At 43.9% G+C, this 1507-nt stretch overlaps 1 protein-coding gene across 1 annotated transcript; it reads right to left on the bottom strand.

Annotated features, from left to right (window-relative positions):
* Positions 1-236: 236 nt before the first annotated feature.
* On the bottom strand, positions 237-899 carry SARC_03277 (hypothetical protein; the record flags this gene model as incomplete). The annotated part of the gene is made up of 1 exon (XM_014302930.1): positions 237-899. The coding sequence occupies exon 1, from the start codon at positions 534-536 to the stop codon at positions 237-239; it is 300 nt and encodes a 99-aa protein (XP_014158405.1). The 5' UTR covers positions 537-899.
* Positions 900-1507: the final 608 nt, after the last annotated feature.

Raw genomic sequence — 1507 nt, forward strand, 5'->3', positions numbered from 1 at the left:
ATATATATGTGTGTGTGTGTGCATGTGTGTGTGTGTGTTTGTGTGTGTGTGTGTGTGAGTGTGTGAGTGTGTGTGCGTGTGTGTGAGTGTGTGAGTGTGTGTGCGTGTGTGCGTGTGTGTGCGTTCAATTTAGAAGGCTATGATAAATGTTGCCTAATACCTATGTTGCATAAATATGCATATCGTAAATAGAATGTATGCTGAAATCACATGAAACTGGAGTGCTCGTGTGCAGACTACTTACTTTGAAATGCGTTGGTGGCTTCCGGGTTGTCTAAATGTTTGTCGGGGTGTATTTTTTTACTGAGTTTGATGTATTGCGTCCTGAATAAACTGGGATTGGACTGTTCTCTGCTGACCCCAAGTACTTCATAGTAGTCCTCCGCTTCTATTATTCTTCTTATCGTGACCAGAGCTTCGTCTGATGTATGCGTATTACTATTTTCTGTCTGAGATGACGAGGATTGAGCTGCCGACGGTTTATGTGACTGGCTTGGTGTTGATTGTTGGGCAACAGCCTCCACTCTCACTGCCATGATTACTACGCGCGCAGGTAAGTGATTCTCCTTGGCTTGCAACGACGCTATGAAATATATGATCAACACACAGATCAGAGAGTTATGGGAAGAAGCCACCCATCCCTTTAAATTACACCAATATAGTATACAAGTGCTACGTCGCCTTTGAGCTGATAGTGTAGTTCCTTATGACTTGAAATGTGAACGTTATAGTCTAAGGAGCTGTAGCACATACAACCACGCTTGGCATCAGAACGACGACTTATCCCGATATACAGATGTTGACCTTCTTTATTAAAAACTATAGTATATAGAGTATACGCCTATGCAGTATAGTACAGAGTATCCCGTGCTTTAAGATTTGCCAACGCCCCTACTTCATACATACCAGGAGGCAGGAGCATCAAAATGTGTCCACAGAGTATATATATTCGAAATTTCTCAGTATCCCCCACAGCGCACACGAACCTTTCTGCCTTGGGGATGGGTCATTGACTCATTGGGCCTTGAACTACAGTAATATATTTTAATACTGATTTTTTTAATTTACTATGTAAATTGTAAAAAAAAGTCACATCACTCCGTACTGTCCCGTAGTTCGTACGGCGTACAAACTATGTGCATCCGATATTCGAGCGTCTCTCTTAGTCTCAGACTCTCAGACATTCATACTCTCATTCCTCTCAGGCACTCTGTCCCCCTATCTGTGTATGGGATTTTGAAAAATGGCAGGAGTCTGGGCCCTGGAGGCCTGGAAACGCTCGAGTATTGATGACTCCAGTGACCACTCTTAAGCCTTGCCCCTTGAATCCTTGACTGATGACTCACTCAGGCCTGAGCCCGAGGCCCGAGGGTCTGAGGCAACCAGCCAGAGGTAACCCAGGTTTCGTCTGAAAGGATCTGCTTTACGACAAGCAATAAAAATTAATCAGCAACTGTCGTAAATTATGTACAAGATGTCGGATCTCCGAGAGAATTCCAGTGCCCAG

Source organism: Sphaeroforma arctica (assembly GCF_001186125.1).
Source record: "Sphaeroforma arctica JP610 unplaced genomic scaffold supercont1.164, whole genome shotgun sequence".
Lineage (NCBI taxonomy): Eukaryota > Ichthyosporea > Ichthyophonida > Sphaeroforma > Sphaeroforma arctica.